At 39.4% G+C, this 16,970-nt stretch overlaps 1 protein-coding gene across 1 annotated transcript in view; it reads right to left on the bottom strand.

The window, feature by feature from the left end:
- The window catches only part of ARMC2 (armadillo repeat containing 2), a 69,029-nt gene extending 52,263 nt beyond the window's left edge, over positions 1 to 16,766 (bottom strand). Inside the window, exons 1-6 of the mRNA XM_061366789.1 lie at positions 16,721 to 16,766; positions 11,853 to 12,074; positions 10,462 to 10,534; positions 7,516 to 7,684; positions 5,994 to 6,201; positions 2,766 to 2,816 (exon numbers count right to left, since the gene is read on the bottom strand). Of these exons, the coding sequence (XP_061222773.1) occupies positions 2,766 to 2,816; positions 5,994 to 6,201; positions 7,516 to 7,684; positions 10,462 to 10,534; positions 11,853 to 12,070 (719 nt within the window). The 5' untranslated portion in view covers positions 12,071 to 12,074; positions 16,721 to 16,766. The remainder of the gene's footprint in view (positions 1 to 2,765; positions 2,817 to 5,993; positions 6,202 to 7,515; positions 7,685 to 10,461; positions 10,535 to 11,852; positions 12,075 to 16,720) is intronic.
- Positions 16,767 to 16,970: the final 204 nt, after the last annotated feature.

Here is a 16,970-nt window from a genome sequence, read left to right as displayed (position 1 = left end):
CCACTGTAGCTGTACTCTCCAGCTGCTCTGTATCTCTATTGCACTGAGGAATCCAGAACTGGACCCAGTACTCTACGTATGGTGGAAACTTTCAAGATGTAAATGCACAAGGTGCTAGATAATCTAATCTAGGCTCCCTTTTCCACAGGATGGGATCTTCTGAGGTCTCTTCCAGCCTGAGCTGTTCTATGAACTTAGTGTCCACTAGGACCCTGAGGTCTTTTTCTCCAAAGCTACCTCCCAGATGGAAGTCCCCCCGTATATACTGGTGCCTGGGGGTGTTCCTCCACAGGTGCAGGACTTTGCACTTGCCCTTGTTAAACTGCATCAGGTTCCTGTCAATCCATTTCTCCAGCCTATTGAGGTCCTTCTGGATGGCTGCACAACCCTCTGGTGTATGAGACAACGAGTTGCTTATATACTGTCAGTTGTAATTTTTCTAAATTATTCACAACTGTGGTCTCATGACCTGCCCATCACATCTCTTGGCAGGAGCACAGTACAAAGATGCATAAGGCATAATCAAGTTTATCAGGGCATAGCCAGACTCAGCAGCTTTATCACAAAAAGAAGAATGACATCTCCAGGGAAAGTTAAAAGAAACTAATGGTGATCCTGGGAATAAGGGCAAGATGCAGCAGATCCTGAGTCAGCAGCAGGGGATAGGACAGTGGAAGAACCCAAGGCAAAGGAGAAGAGTCAGATGTAGAGCTGGAACAAGTTAAGAGAGGCTGCAATTGATTTTCTCAGACAGCTTGATTATTATTTGGGGGGGGAGGGGGGGGGAGGAGCAGGTTGTTATCTATTTTCCTTTCTGAAAACAACAGATACATACTAAATTACTTGCAGGCAGCTAAAGAAATATGAATTAAAGTATTAAACCAATTACACAAACCTCTAGTCAGTCCTGTTTCTCACTTTTTCAAAAGCATGCAAATAATTTAAAAACTGATAATATAGATGTCCTGAAATTACTTCAGGAATTATAGAGGATTATATCATAAGTAACACCACCAGAAAAGACAAACACAAAAGGAGTGAAAACTATAACTGCGACTGATATCACTGATACAAGAAAGGATAAATAGTAGAAAGGAAGCATAATTTGCAAAAATAAGTTGACAAATAGTCCAACTACACTCTGAGTCATCCTAAAGATGAGCAAATAACAATTTCTCTATAAACACAATCACGGGCATAGCCCATTACCTATGACAGCTCCAGTGATAAAAAGAATATAGAATTCTATTTATACAGGCTGTTGATGAAGAACTTCATGCACATGTTAAATAGTATGGCTTAAAAGAATAATAGAGGTTGATGAAAAACCTGTATCCTTATCCTTTTTCTTCTTCTACCTAATACAGAAAATAGTAACAATATCTACTTGTGGCAGAATATCTTTAAGGAAGCAGACAACTGACAGCCTAATTCTAACGATAAAAAATACTAAAAAAATACCTAAAATACTAGGCTAAATATATTTGAGTCTGAAAACCACAGCATCTTCATCTTCCTAACTTGAATACGCATTCACATTCTAAACAAAAATTCAATCTAAATCCATCATTACTATACCTAGACTGAATTGGCATTCCTTCTTTACCCCTTGCAAGGCACACTTTCCCATTCTACAATTGCCATTCAATTGGCAATAAGGGCTCTCAAGACCTAGATCTCCCACGCTTGGAGACCAATGACCTTATCCTGAAATTAATGACTACAGTGGAGAGACTCCCTTTGTCATAGGCAGTAGAAGTGAGCCTAAACTCCACTATTTCACAAGTGAAGAGACCAGAGATAACAGCTACCTATCACTCTTTTCTTCAGAAGTCTAAAGAAAGTTATGAAAAAAGAATTCTTCATTCCCAATTTTCTCTCAGTGTTCCCCAACCCTACATAAGCACCTTCTTAGGACAGGTGTCATACGTCCTTGGAAAACAATGCAGAAGGCTCTACCTGTGACAGTTTTGCCACCACTCAATTGTTTCTTTCTTAAATTAGTGGCCTCAGTAGCTAGTGGAACTGGGGCAGAAACAGAGAAAGGTTAGGAGTAGATTAATGTCCCATTTCCATGTCTTTATGAGAACTCCAAAAATTGTGAATATACATAATAAGACAAATCCTGAAAGAAGTCTGGAGAATCTGCAGCAATATCGACTAAACCACACAACAAACTAATGTCCACATCATGTCATTCATTTCAGAGCAAAACAGAATGGGTGTTCCCTTCAGGAAAGAAATCTACCTCCTCCATAGGAATTCTTTTCTTTGAGGAGAGGATGAATGAATATTTCGGGCACAGATGTGAAGCTCACTTAAGCAATCAGACAGAAGCGATTTCCAGTAATCACTTGTCCCCTGCTTTTATCATTTTCTATGGAACCATTCCAAAACTACAAAAGGCACAAAAAAAAGAGAAACTAGTCCTATGGAAGCAGTTAATGAATACCTCTCGAGGAATCAGTCAAACAGGCATTTAACAATGACAGCAATGGTGAAAGAAAACAGGGCATAGTATATCTTCTTTACAGCACCTTCTAATCCTTTGGCAGATATTTATAGAAACAACTTTAGAGAAAGTGTAGAGCAGGCCACTTGGGAATCAACTGTTTGCCACCAAGCTTTTCCTCACCAAAGGCACCTATGTTTCTAAGGAGTCCTGCAACGACATCTAAGCTTTCAGAACACTGAAAAACTGGAAGACAAAAAAAAAAAAAAAACCAAACCAAAAAAACCCCAGAATAAAATTCCTTTTTTCTCACCAGGGAAACTGTTGCTCTTCATCAGCAAATCTGCCATCACTGTTGACATGTCTGTTGAAATATATGAATGCAGAAAACATTTTAGAACTTTCATTTCTATAGCAATCACAATAGATGGCAAGGCACAATGGCTGGATGAAGTTATAAACAAAACTTCGTTTCCTTATAGTTGTCAGAAATTGCTCCTTGCTTTCCTGAGGCAAAATGTCAATAAATCCAATCTACTTCAATTAATCTACCTATTCTAACTAGATGGCTATTTGAAAAACAGAATTGCAGACAAAATGATGCACAACTCTTCTCCTCAAAAGGTCTTTTTCTCTTCTCCTTCTCTCTCCCTCCCCCCCCAGTATCTTTATAAAGCAGTAGTGATTCCATCAGCACTGTTCATCTGTTCATCAGTCCTTGGGACAACAAAAGAACCCAAGATGGAAAGTGAGCAAGTCACTTTGTGGAATACTTCCCTTCTGTTCTTTTTCAAATAACAGTAATAGCATTAAAGGCAAGAATTACTATGCTATTTTGGCATGCTCTACAGTTCCATTAGAAAAAAAAACAAAAACAAAAACAGCTTTATTGGAAAAGTTATTTTGGTACATATATAGGAACTGTGGGGAAACGGAAGTAAGGAGCCTCATGCACCTCCTCTTGCATGAAGTGTACTATTTCTAGAATTCTCTTTCTTAATTCCTGCAAGGATTTTAAATCACTAGGATACAGAACTGAGGCTTGACAACTGCTTCATATGAAGAATGACAGGACTCCAGGTGATACAAGTTTTCACATTCCTTTAAGCCTTCATTCTATTACTCCTGAATACAATGTACTTTAAATAGAAATATCTTTACATTTCATACAAGATGCCTCACGTATTTATGACATAGAAGCAACCTAATCAGAGCAATCAGCCAATACCTGTAAATATGTTATATTGAGAAAGAATAACAAAACTCTGTTACTGCAGTAACATCTCTATGGTACTGGAACCTTTTATGTACAACTGCAAACTCAGTGAACTGTACTGAAGGATACGTTTGTGGTATCTTTCAACTACCCTGTCAGACAAAAAATGGCATCTCTGAACTCAGAAAAGGACATAGATCAGGATCTGCCTGACTTGTGAGTATCATATGTGAATACCAAACCAACATATCTATTGGCATTAAGTCTTAGCAATCAGCTAGAATGTATGAGGGCAGTTGAGATTACCTAGAGCCATTCCATCATACGATGGCATGAAATACTTGGGCTGATACAGATGAAGGATTTTTGTCTTTACTAAAGGGAAAGCACTTTGTATTATTTTTGTGCATACTGCAGCACTGCAGGTATGTCTGGTAGTCTAAGCCATATGAGCACCTAAATGTTGCTAGTGATATTTGGCACGAGGGTATAAAGCAGCACAGGCAACATCAGCAAAAATAATCTCTGTCTCAAGTCCACAGAAAGCATGCACAACTTGCAGGAGAAGGTAAAGCACCATTCAAAAAACACAGATTTTGCATACAGCACAGGAAGAGGGAGGAATAATACGTTGCTCTTCTATTTTGAGAAAACTAGTCAGAACAGGATTGGAAAATATTTTATTATCTTAAGGCCAGTAATTTGAGAACTAATGTGAGTGAGATCCAACTACTTAAAGAAGTATTCTCCCTAGATCAAACATGGACATAATATGCTACATGCATAAACAATCCATCTTTTATAGTTAGAATCATTATTATTTTAGCTATCATCTTAAGAGTCAGAATAGTGAGTAAACAGGTCAAAAAGAAATTAAGCCAACACAGGTTATGCAAAACAAAGCTTGACAAAATATTCTTCAAATATGCATAATGGTACTTGAAGAATATAAAATTGAAAATATATCATTTTCCCCTTTCAACTCCTCATATTTTCTAAAACTCCTCTTACACAGAGGAAGAGAACACAAGCAGTCTTTTTGCTAATAGGCCTTTCTCTTTTTTTCTCTGCCTGTTCCTAAGAATATGTCAGTAGAGAAACATGTCCTTCACCCATGTTTTTCATTGCTGGGTTTATTGTCTCATTTTCCCTCCCTCCATACTCATGAAACTTTTTATTTGCTCCTACAAGTCTCCAGTCTTTTCTTAAATCCTCTTTCAGTTTAATATACAGGAAGAGTGCTACAATAGCTCTGCTATGTATCATTTGCTGTAAGAGCCTCAATGGACAACATCCTCTAAACTATATGATACTATCACCAAGCTAGCAAATGAAAGGCATTTCATTTTATAAAGCTAAGAATCTACTCATTAATATCAAAGGTGTTTAAAATATCCAGGTAAATAATTTTTTCCTAAGCATAAATACATGCTAGAAAGAAAATATCTGTGGGCAAATATTTACACTTAATATTGACCAAGTGTTTACAGGATATGTTTTGAAAATAAACTATTATTTATTCTTTGTTGTAGAGACTGTTAGTTCTGTCAACGTTATTAGCACAAAACAGTTGTTCATCCAACCAATAGTGCAGCAACTGATACACCTGCTGAACATAGTGCCACAGGCTATTTCTTCCTGTGTGAGAATTCAGATCTGAATGAAAAGAGGAAAAAAAAAATGGGGGGGGGGGGGGAAGACTCAATTATGAATTACAGAAAGGATGTAATGATCTAGGTTCAGATTCAGGCATGTACATACATTTCGTCAATCTCTTATGCCTGTTTGGTCATTTAAAAAAAAAGCGAAGAAACTAAAAAAATTAAAAGCCAAAAAAAAATTCTGTCTGTATTGGCAATGCGTTTAAGCCTGATTTTTGTGTATGATCACATATTTCCCCAACACCAGAACTGAAACACAGCTCTACTCATCTGTGGAGCTAAAGGAAGAATGTATATACCTTAAAACAACAGGCTTGAACTGTAAGAGCAAGCACACTGAATTTAAACTTGAACATTCTATATGCAATTATGAGACAACTTAGTTTCGAAATGTTAATGATCAAACAAAGTTATTTCACATTATGCAACTTAATACCAACAATTTTTGGACAAATCAAGTCTTTTGAGTGTAGAAACTTCTTAAGAACAGAAGTGTAAAGATACCTTTTTTTTGTTAATAACCTAAACCTAGTTTTATTGTAATGCATGAATAGTGCTACCTTCAAATTCCATCAGTTTTAAACATTCTGATACTTAAAACCTTAAATACATAGGAAGAGGGTTGTATGGAAGGCGCACATTACTATACTCAATCAATACTGACCTTTCTCCTCTCATCTGAAACAAAAGTTTTCCAGCTGTCCCTTTTACAAAGTCTCTACTCTCCAATCCACTGATACGCTCATTACAAATTAATTGTCTGCTTTCACCATTCCATCGTGTGTTTGACCTTTGCTCTGCTAAGCAGTCATTATTAGTCCTGCAAAGATTATTCATCATAGCTGGTTGTTCAGAATCTAGCTTCTCTTCCTCTGAAATAGCCAAAGAGAATATGTTTTGTAGAAGTATTCATACACAATAAATACACAAGACAGAGCTAAAATGAACTACTGTTTGTCATGTTACATTAAATGTGCTTGTATTAGTTTAGAAAGTGAGAAAGCTTCAGAATAATTAGAGTGAAGTATAAAGTTGTTGAGTCTTTCCATAGAGTCCTAGAAGAGTTAGGGATGGAAAGGACCTTAAGATCATCTAGTTCCAACCCCCCTGCCACGGGCATTCCATTTTGTGTTTTAACATTTTTATCTTTAATCAATTTTTTTTATTTCCCTTTTAGAGATAGGTGGATTGTACCATGTGAAAAAAGTGATTGTATTTCAGGATCTGAATATTATGAAGGAACTCACTCAAAAAGTAGCTGTTAATATTGTACCTTGGTATCTACACGTGACAAGAACATGCCCAGAAATCCTTACATAAACATTTGCATGATCTCCAAAGAGAAGAGGGGAAACTCAGGCTATAGCTACATCAGGTTCTCAACTTCTTCGATTAGTAACATCAACTTATTCAGGCTAATGGATTAAACTACATCTACAATAAACTGCATAAACTACTAAATATACATCTATAGAATATGTACATAATAATGAACTAAAATTTAGTACTCTTTGTGTAAGAGTTATTTTGCAGTAAGGTAAAAAGTGAGATACTCAGTTTATCATGTAAAGTAACAATCCCAAGCCATGTAAGAATTGTCATTATTACAAATAAGTCTTCATTAAAGACAGATTTCCAGCACATTTTACGATGAGCCGATGTGCAGGAAACCGAGATGTCAAGACATTTCCATCTGCAAAAAATTACTCTTAAAAGTCCATGGTTTGTGACCTTTATTAATTCTCTACTAACGAAACTCTTAACAACAAAGGCAATGTAGTTGGAAGTCTGTCAAGACACAGAATTTCTTTTTACTCCTCCTTTATACTCAATAATCCATCAGGGAATCTCCTTAGAGGATGCCATCTCATTATCTCTTTAAACATTTCAGCAGTTAATGTTAATTTTACCCACTGACGAAAACTTCCAGTAAAAATTCCATTACTTAGAAACCTATAGGAAAAAAAAAAGGCATATGCAGCTTTCAACTCACTTTCAGAAGTGAAAGCCAGTATAATATTTTAAATCGTATTTTCAAAACTGCATTAAAGCCATTTAAGTAATTTTTAAATTTACTCTGAAAGGACATGCAAGTCATTTAATAGAATAAGTCATATAAGTAACAATATTAAAACCCATCACACAGTTATTTTTCTAGGAAATAATATATATTAAAATATTCTTACTCTGATCAGGAGGCACCGTTTTAGCAGAAAGGAAATTTCCCCAAGAAGCTCTTCTAAATAAGCGTGCCCGAGCATTGCTGACTTTTCTGATCTCTGCAGCATCAGCAAGAGTTTTTGGAAAGAAAATGGAAGAATCTTCACCTTTTGCAGAAGTGACTAATACCGGTTTCTGTGACAAAGATAAAGACAGTATTTTAATAAAAGCACAGATAATTTCACTTTCATATAAGCAAAAAATGCAAATTATTTACACAAAAAATTAAGTTCAGAATAGGACAGATAGAAGTCCCACAGATTTGCTCATTAATAAATTTTCATATGGATTCCACTACCTTTTATGACCACAGAAAGCCATTTAAAAGCAAATATTTAGGGAGGGGCAGAAAACAAACAAAAACTAGCCTGAGTAGAGCAACTGAAACTCAGGATCACTTATTTCCCTCATAAATGCTCATTTAGCATCATCTGCAGTATGATTATTTGTAAAAAAAACCAAAACAAAACAAACACACTAAAAAATGTTGTGCCAAAGACTTGTACTAACAATTCTAGAGGCATATTTGTTCTTCATGATTCGGTTTTGAGCATTAAACTAGTATTTCCAAAACACTTCAAATGTGTTCATATCACATGTACCACTTCCTATCACACTAAAACAAATCATGCAGATCCAGACACATGCAAGTTCCAGCTTTATTTATGTCACTACCTTGCATTTGAGGATGTGCCAAGGCCCTGAACCTCTGGTACAGAACACTTCTTTTGCCCTAAATGAAGACATTGCCCTCTAAGATCAAGGCTCTCTATCAATTTCCTTACAATAAAGGATCCATTCAAAAGTCTCCAGTCCGATCCTCCAGAGCTCTCCCCATTAGCAAACAGGTGAGATGCACTCCACACATCCACTGTGACTAACACAAGCTTTTCATTTACAATGTACTAACTTCTCTCCATTGGTAAAGTAGAAAAGGCAGGTTTTGCATTGGTCTTAACAGATAGTCTTCCACTATCACGCACAAGATAAATGGAAACTTAACATCAGTTATTAAATACAACTGCAAATACATTTAACCTAAGTATGGTCATGATTTTTAAATTAGATTCATATAAACACGTTATCTTATCAAAACAATTGAAATATAACATTTCTTAGATTTCCTGTCCCTAATTTCCTAAAGAATATTATCTTTAAGAAACAATATATGCAGCAAGCATATTTACCTGTTTTAGCACACTCTGTTCTCTCAGGTACTAAACAAATGATCGTGACTCAATCTTATATTTAAAGATTAAATAGAAAAAAAAATTGAAACAGAAGATATGCTTATAAATTGAAAAAAAAACCAACAAATTTTTCACAGAGGGGGAAAAATTTTTACAAGTACTTCTATTTGTTTTTAAATACACTACAATCATTACCTTTTATAGATGTGTAAGTCAAATAGAAAGCACAATCAATATAGTTACTTTCAAGTCACTGATCACAGAACCACAGCATAGTTGAGGCTGAAGGGGATTTCTGAAGGTTATCTTGCCCAAACCCCCTGCTCAGGTAGGACACCCACAGCCAGTTGCTCAGGACTACATCCAGGAAGATTTGAAGATCTCTGAGCAACCTGTGCCAGTGCTTTGTCACCTACATGATGGAAAAAGAGTTTCCTGAAGTTTGAAGGGTACCTCCTGTGTTTCAGTTCGTGCCCCTGGTTCTGTCATTGAAAAAAACACTGTCTCTGTCCCACTTCCCCTCCCCCCCCCTCTGTTTTTCGGTGGTTTTTTCGCACTCTCCCTTTGGATATACACGGATAAGATCTCCCTGAGCCTTCTCTTTTCCAGGCTGTATGTTCCCAGCTTTCCCAGCCTCAGTCCAGGCCCTTCATCATCTTTTTGCATTGTCTTTGTGGCCCTTCACTGGATTTTCTCCAGTAGCTCTATGTCTCTCTTTTAATGGGGAGCCCAGAACTGAACCCAGCACTCCAGGTGTGGCAACTCACTGGCAACACTCCTCCTAATGCAGCCCAGAATACCATTAGCCATCTTTTTAGTGGCAAGGGTACGTTGCTGGCTCATGTTGATGCTCATGACCTTTTTCTGTTTTAGCAATCTTACACAAAGAAAGCTGACTCAGGTATCCATCTTCTGATTCTTGTTAATGTCACTTAGAAATACAATGCAATACAGAAATATTTAAATAGTTTTTAATTATTTTCAGATTTATTTGGGGGGGAAAAAAGTCAAAACTGACTTTTGAAGCCTTAGACTAACATTACAACGGCCTTCCACTTCTCCCTAACCTATTTAAACTGTATCTTTACTTTATGCTACAAATTAATGTATTTTTATGTCAGTATTGCCCAAGTTATTTCTAGAGTACTGTGTCAGGGACAACAGATAATGGTCCATGGTGAAACACACAAACGTAGAAGAGTACTGTTTGTCCACTTTGGCACCTCCCCGGAGAGTCCTGCTTTGGCTGCTCCCTGGAAAGGCCAGCTTTGGTTCCTACCCAGAATATTCCACTTTAGAAATCCCTGGAAAAGTCTCGACCCTTGGAGACCTTTCTAGATATTGCTGGTCACTTCTTCCATCTTAGGCTGGCCCCCTGAGTCAGAATGAGCGTGCATTTTTGTCAGTATAAAACCCCAAGCCTCATGCGATGTGGGGGAGGCAGAACTTCATACCACCCAGGTCAATGTTGCCTCCGCGGGGACAGCGGCTAAGGTTGAGACTGCCACCTCGCACTGCAGTGATGATTCTCAGAGCTGCTTTCCTGATCGTCTTAACAGGGTCCTTGGGGTTGGTAAGATAACCAAACATCGGAAGTATCCTTGACCGTAGCCTTTACTATCTCTATATTTTCCTATATTAATAAACTAGTTGCAAGTTCTCTATTTGTCTCTTGTTTTCTCTCACCTGGAATCCTCAAACTCTGGAACAAGTACTACTTACATGTTTCAGTGGGCTAAGACGAGCACCAGACACTGGTCTTGATTCAGCCAAATCAAAACTGGATGCATGAAGACTAGTATAAAGAAATGAAACATAATATGAATAAAGCAGATCCAACGTTTTGTGTTTTGGGGATTTTGGTTTTGGTTGGTTTTTTGGTTGGTTGGGTTTTATTTTTTTGTTTGTATTTTATTACTTGCTTCTTGTATTTGCCAATGAATATGGTGAAAAGGAAGAAGAAAGGAAAACTGACAGAGCAGTTTATCATTCTTTTTCCATGAATTCTATTTAACTTTGATATGTGGGAATCCAGCAGCACCAAGGGAGAAGAATTAAAAGATCACCTGCACACCTGCCATCACATGGCTTACTTCATACACACTATAACAATTCTCTAATACAAGCCTAAATCCACCCACAAACTAACCGTGGTTAATGCCCAAGCTATCTGACACAAGCTGCAGAACACCACAGGGCAGAAACCCCAGGTTTGTGTAGGCATAAGCATGCTCCTTCCTGTACACACGAGAAGCATAGGCAGAAGAAGCATGGATGTCAGCCGGAGGGATCTCATTACCTGGTCACCAACAAGCATCAAGTCACTCTCAGGCTCTTGCCTCCTCTGAGGACACAACATGATGCAGTAAGGAGTATCAGGTACATTGAGTGCCTGAAGTTATGCTGCCATGAAAACAGCATGGACACTGACTTACTTGTACGGCTTTTCCAACACATTTCAGTATCATTTCTGGCACGCCTGACACCTAACATTATGAATACAGCTCATATCTCCTCCCTACATTGACTATAGAACTGGCATAAATGGGGAGCTAAAAAAATAACCAGTAAAATGGATTTTAAAAGCCCAATATATTTTTCTCTTTTGTCACAAGAGACTTATTTATTGAGCTCCGTGAATTATAGTACTTAACAAAACGCCACACAAATAATTCCGAAGTAGTATAAATTATGATTAAAAATGAGCATTTCAAACTTCAAGACCTACAATTTATGATTAAAAATACCTGAGAAAGCTCTGATAAAAAGATCTTGCATACAGTTTATGTGGAAACAAGCAAGCTTTCTCAGTTTCATTTTTTTTCACAGGGAAAAAACTGAAGCATATATTAAAAGCATACATTGTCTTAAGAAAAAAGTGAGTTACTGTTTTCCTATACTACTCTTTACATACAAAACTACTGTAAAGACTGCCTCTGGTATCTCTAATCCACAGGAACTTCCTGGACATGTAGATTAACATCAACAGTAAGGATCATTAGAAGGTGGCAAAGGATTAGGAACACAGATTAATACAGGGGAAAAAATTCACCGGAAACATAATTACAGAATCAAATCTCTTGCTGAAAAAAAAAATCTTAAAGCCACAGTACCTAAAAACTGAAGGGGGTCTGTTTTGAGGAGCTCGTGAGGATCCAGATCCAAAAAGTCTCCTTTGCTCTTCTGTAGGTGTAAATGGTCTCCGAGTTCTCAGTGTTCGTAGAAAATCTCTCGCTTCATTTATAATCTCAGAACTAGTCTTCTCCTTTGGCACTGAAAGCTTGTAGAATGGTTCTGCCTCTTCTGTATTTTTATTCTTTGAAGCTTGCATTCCTCTGCAAAGTAGTGCACAAGAAGAACACTACAGCATATATGGAAGGCACAGAATATAATGCTAGCTCAAAATGATAAACTGTTAACTCATCAAATTCCCACAGTGTAGTTAAAAAGGATACTATTACAAAATTCTAGACAGTCCTGCGCTATTTCTCAGTTCCTTAGGAAAACACTGAAAAGCAGAAAGCATCTGACATGGAGGACCTTCAGTTTTTTAGAGGAAGCTGAAGTACACCACACTCAGTACCACAGTGCTTTCTGGGCCAAATGTAGTACTTTCCAATACTACAGAAAATCTGTTTCTTAACACCTGATTACTTATAAACCATCATAGCCACAGCAGGAATTCAGTAATACGCTGTGAAGAGACACTTCCTTTCCATTGAACTTAGGAAATCAAATATAAGTTATTGACCTGACCAAGGGCAGTTTCCTAATAAGTCAAAGAGGCATTATTCTCAGTAACAGAAGCACAGTTATCGTAATCAATAAGCAGAGACAAGGAAGAATAAGCAATTCAATCTGAGAGAAATGCCTCCCCAACCTACCCTCAAGTACATGCAAATGAACTCAACACTAAAATAAATTGTCAACCCAAACTTTCAATCAGTGTTCTGTCCTGCTGCATCTTCTAGCAAATGCAGTGGGCAGTGAAAGACTTGCTTCATTGTCTCTGGAGCCCTCCAAAATCAATCACTATCTTGGTGCAGTTCTCTGCAGATACCATCCTTGTCATATTACAGAAAATTCATCATGAGCCTTAAACCATTCAAAATTCCTCTTGTGCTTTTCAAACTTACCTAAAAAGAAAAATACGTCTCTGCACTGTCTGTGACTCAGACCATCTGGTAATTTCTATTCTCTCACATAATTTATGACAATGAACCGACAGTAGATCAGACACCAATATCTCGGTTATTCCTAAACTATGAAGAAAAAAAAAAAATAAATCCTATTTCTCTAGTTTCTTGGTTCACTTCTTCCTGTTCTGCATTTTCACATGTCCAATTGCCTCTCCTGTTTTTTCTTTGAGAGCCTGTACATTCTGGCACAGTTTCTTTAATTAATACACAACTGAACACCTTCAGCTGAACTACACAAGATAAAATTGGAAGCTAAGAAGCAGTGCACCAACCTCTTTCACTAAAAGGTGCACAATTATAAAATACAGGAACAGATCAGGAGCCTGAGCCTGCCAGTGTTTTTAATCTGACTACCATTAATACATCTCTGTGACTGAATTTGGCTCCCTATGCTCCCTACTCTTCGCTCTCTTACAACATGATTCAGAAGAACTAAGTAAGGAATTCCACTGCAGCAGTCTGTCTGGAGCAATCACACAGCCATGCCTCACCAAACAGGGAAGGCAGGCTTCTGTTCCCTATTCTCCCAGCTACTGGGAGTCAAGATTTTGACCTTTAAGTGGAAGGTCTTCTGCATAGGCCATATGTCTGACACTGTTAGTGTCAAGCAGATGTAGAAACAACAGCTATGAATAAACACTAAACCATAGTTAACACGATTCTACAAATCATAAATTTGACTTAATTCACAAATATTCTTTTCTGGTCTATACATTTCTATCCACCTTGCTAAAATTTAAAATAAATCTTCTCAAGTAATCGACTATCTTACATTTAATCTCTGAAGGACACTGTTCTTAAAATCTCTGTGCTCTGACACTGAAACATATATTTTTATGGGATTTACATATATGTACCTCACAGTTAAACTAAGAAACAACCTGAGACATAGGATGTGTTTCTGATACATCACTGATACAATCAGCATAAGGTTTTGTTAATTCTGCTGTCCACTGCAAATTTTCTATCCTAGAAGTACATTTATTTGCCACAGTTAAGATCAAGCTTCCATTATAACATTTTGTGGAAGCTTTCATTTCTTACCTATTTCTTTTTAACTGTCACAAGAGCTTTGCTATGAGCTTAATTAGTGAAGTCTTACTATTTGGGCACTGTTAGTCACCCTTCCAATCCATTAAAAACAAAGTTTTAACAATTAAAGCCGCAAAGGGAACCTACGGCTTAGTTCGGATGCTGGACTAAGCTCACTCCTCGGCGCTGGCGGAGGACAGCCTCCGGCTCCCGGCACCGAGAGCAGAATGGGGCGGGAGCTGTCACCGGGGGGCGGCACCGAGCAGAGCTTGAGACAGCTCCGAACCGATGAGAGCATTAACACCTCGCCATTTCGGCGTAAAGGGGTATTAGACACACTCGAAATTGAAGTAGTGATACGATACAAATATATCATTAATAGATATCCCATAATTATTAGCCAGAAAATGTAACAGAACACAGAATAACAAGTCAGCAGTGTCACAAAATGAGATGTGTGTGTAGATGGATATGATAAGGCAAGAAAGCTTACTCTTTCTTGCAAACATGAAGGATCCATAATTAATTTTTTTATCTGAATGAGTCTGGCTGCTGTGCCATCACTGTGCAACCACTGTCTCTTTCTCAAAAGACAGCTAGAGAAAGAAAATTTGTACTGTTTTGAAACCACAGAATGGTTTGGGTTCAAATGGAACTTAAAAGTTCACCTACTTGCAACTCCTGCCACGGGCAGGGACACCTTCCACTAGACCAGGTTGCTCAAAGCAACACCCAGCCTGGCCTTGAACACTGCCAGAGATGGAGCAGCCAGAGCTTCTTTGAGCAACCTGTGCCAGTGCCTCACCACCCTCACAATAAAGAATTTCACCCTAACAACTAATCCAAATCTACCCTCTTTCAATTTTGAACCATTATCCCTCGTTCTATTCCTACTTGCTCTCATAAGTCCTTCTGCATCTTTCTTGTAGGCCTAAGGCTGACTCATTCAAGCATCAAGCAATTGCTTTGTCGCAGCAGCCCTCAAGAAAGAAGCTTCATCTGCTCTCCAGCATCCCACACCCCAGAAGCTTTGAGGAAGCCCCTTCAGCTGTATCACACCAGTTCTGCTCCTAGAAAACTACCACCTATATCTGTGCATACAGGAAAAACCCTCCAGTCACCAGAAGCTTTCTTGACTTTGATGAGCATAAGGACCTGAATCATTCAATCTCAATGCCAAAGACCATTTTAAATTAAGGTGCAACAAATGAGTGCGACAAGCAGAATGTAGAAGTAAAGGGTGAAGAAGCAGCACAAGAGTGGAAGGGAAACTACTGAGCTGGCTGCCCAGCATACAATCTGGTTTTACCCTTGGCTTTCATTGTTTATACAAGCCTAGTTCTACCTTTGTATTTATTTGCAAGAATTTCTAATTTTTTTCCCAAACTCTATCCCTTAAATAAATAAAGTATCCCAACTGCAAATCAGAAATAATTCTAATTATTAGTGCTTCTTTTTGAAAACCTATTATTGTCCCCATTTTGCTCCACAATCATAGCAGGCGACAGATAAAGGGAATGTCACAGTGTCAATGGGAACAGCATAATTGGTACACACAGATCTTGTCACCCACTGCTGTCACTGTTCCCCAGATACCTTTTAACTCGTGCACATGAACAGCTCTTCTCTGACTCAGCTGGAAGGCAGAATATTACAACAGTGTCAGAAAAGCCATACTTAAGTTCTTGTCTTTTCTTCCCCAGTTGTTTACTCCAGAGGACTGGTCTTCTCTGTACAGGAAGACTTGAAACCAGTAGAAAGGGGTACAGGATCAGAGAACATGGAATTAGTCCTAATGAGATGCTGCACCCATTGAACACTCACCTGGGGCCCATCAGCACATGAAAGAAGCACGGCTGATGACATCAGATGTGGCATCACACTGACTCTCACATCCTATCTCCCATCGCAAAACCAGTGTCACTTATGTGCTACTGCACAGAGTGGGTATACTTGCAATCACTGCATACAGTGAGGAGAAACCCTGCACTCAAACCCTGAACAACTCTGCTCACCAACATCTGAACCCAGCTTTTGTCTTCCCAAGCAAATCTCTAGAAAAGTTAGCATCCAAACACAGGCTTAGTAAGAGTGAACCAAGAATGGGTATTATTAGATACAATTTTAAACATCAGTGAGCTACCAGTCACGCTTTCAGCATGGTGAAATTTTGCAGCAGAGAAATCACTATCAAAAAGAAATGAGGACAAAGTAATGAGAAATTGAGCCTACAGCCCCCAATAAACAGAGCAATGTTTTCAGCCCTTAGATACCATGTTCTAAGTAAGCAGCACCGTGGAGCACAAGCTGACTGGGGCTTTGCGGAGTAACCAAACCAAGCCCGGCAAACAACTCTTCCGGACGCGGTGGACAGCAAGCTGCCGGTAAACGGAACGCAGGTTCTCCCCCTCCGGCCGACTTGCCGCACGCCCCAGCCGGGGCCTCCGCGCCCCGCGGCGAGGGGACACCCCCGAGGACGAGCATTACTGGCGGGCGGGGAGGGGCAATGCAGGACAGGGCTGCCCCCGTCATCCGGGCGCTGGCCGCGGAACCTGCTGCCTAACGGTCCCGCCGACACGTCCTCCCCAGCTGCGGGACCCCGCTACCCCTCACCCGCCTCACCTCGCCACGCCGCGCCCGGTGGCACCAGCACTCGCTGTTCCCATGGCAACAGTACACACCATGGCCGCCGAGGGAGAAGGGCGACCCTATCCGGGGGCACGCCGGGGCCGGGCGAGTCCCTTACTCACCTCCGCCGAGAGAGACCACGGTCTTACCACGGCGCCAGTACCGGTAAGCGCCGCTCGCTCCCCTTACCCACACCTGCAGGGTCGGGGTCGGGGAGTCCGGAGACGCGAGGGCGCCTGCGCAGGCACCTGCAGGCGCATGCGCAGCTCGGTGCAGGCCAGGGCGGGTTGGGTGGGCTCGTGGGAACGTGTTAGCGGTGCCGCTGTGGTCGTCGCCCTTGGATGTGCACGCCCGGGGGTGGTCGCAGTGAAG

The sequence above is a fragment of the Neopsephotus bourkii genome, unplaced genomic scaffold (genome assembly GCF_033783945.1).
Source record: "Neopsephotus bourkii isolate Nb327-2 ecotype Australia unplaced genomic scaffold, CSIRO-AGI_Nbou_v1 NB_1358, whole genome shotgun sequence".
In the NCBI taxonomy this organism is placed as follows: domain Eukaryota; kingdom Metazoa; phylum Chordata; class Aves; order Psittaciformes; family Psittacidae; genus Neopsephotus; species Neopsephotus bourkii.
The sequence above is the reverse complement of the archived record's forward strand: the minus strand, read 5'-3'. Positions and strand labels throughout refer to the sequence as shown.